The 405-nt window shown below is 57.8% G+C and overlaps 1 protein-coding gene across 1 annotated transcript in view; it reads left to right on the top strand.

Annotated features, from left to right (window-relative positions):
* Positions 1–405, top strand: part of OTOA (otoancorin) — an 86,469-nt gene that overhangs the window by 83,526 nt on the left and 2,538 nt on the right. The window contains 1 exon segment of the mRNA XM_015563897.1: positions 1–90. Coding sequence (XP_015419383.1) covers positions 1–90 — 90 coding nt within the window.

The raw sequence follows: 405 nt of genomic DNA, 5'->3' as shown, positions 1-405 counted from the left end.
GGGCGCTAGATGGCGCCAAGACGCGCCCCTGGCTGGATGCTTCCCCCAGCGCCAGCCCCAGCCGGCCGCCCTCCTCCCCTTCTCACCCAGGTGAGCCGGACAGCCCTGCCCACCCCACCCCTGTGCTCATTCCTGTCCGGTCCTGGGCCTGGGCGGGAAGGGTCTAAGATGCAAGACCGGGTCTCCGAGTCGCTGGAGATTCTGCCTTCAGAGAAAAGTCCTGTCTTTACCAAACGCGGGACAGTGACTCAACTCCCGCTGCCCGTGAAAGTCACCGGTGCAGGGCAGCTTTTATTTATTTTTCAAAAAAATATTCCTTTATTGATTTCAGAGAGGAAGGGAGAGGGAGAGAGAGATAGAAACATCAGTGATGAGAGGTAATCACTGATGGGCTGCCTTCTGCAC

This window comes from Myotis davidii, unplaced genomic scaffold (genome assembly GCF_000327345.1).
Source record: "Myotis davidii unplaced genomic scaffold, ASM32734v1 scaffold150, whole genome shotgun sequence".
NCBI lineage: Eukaryota > Metazoa > Chordata > Mammalia > Chiroptera > Vespertilionidae > Myotis > Myotis davidii.
This window is presented reverse-complemented; position numbering and strand designations above follow the sequence as displayed.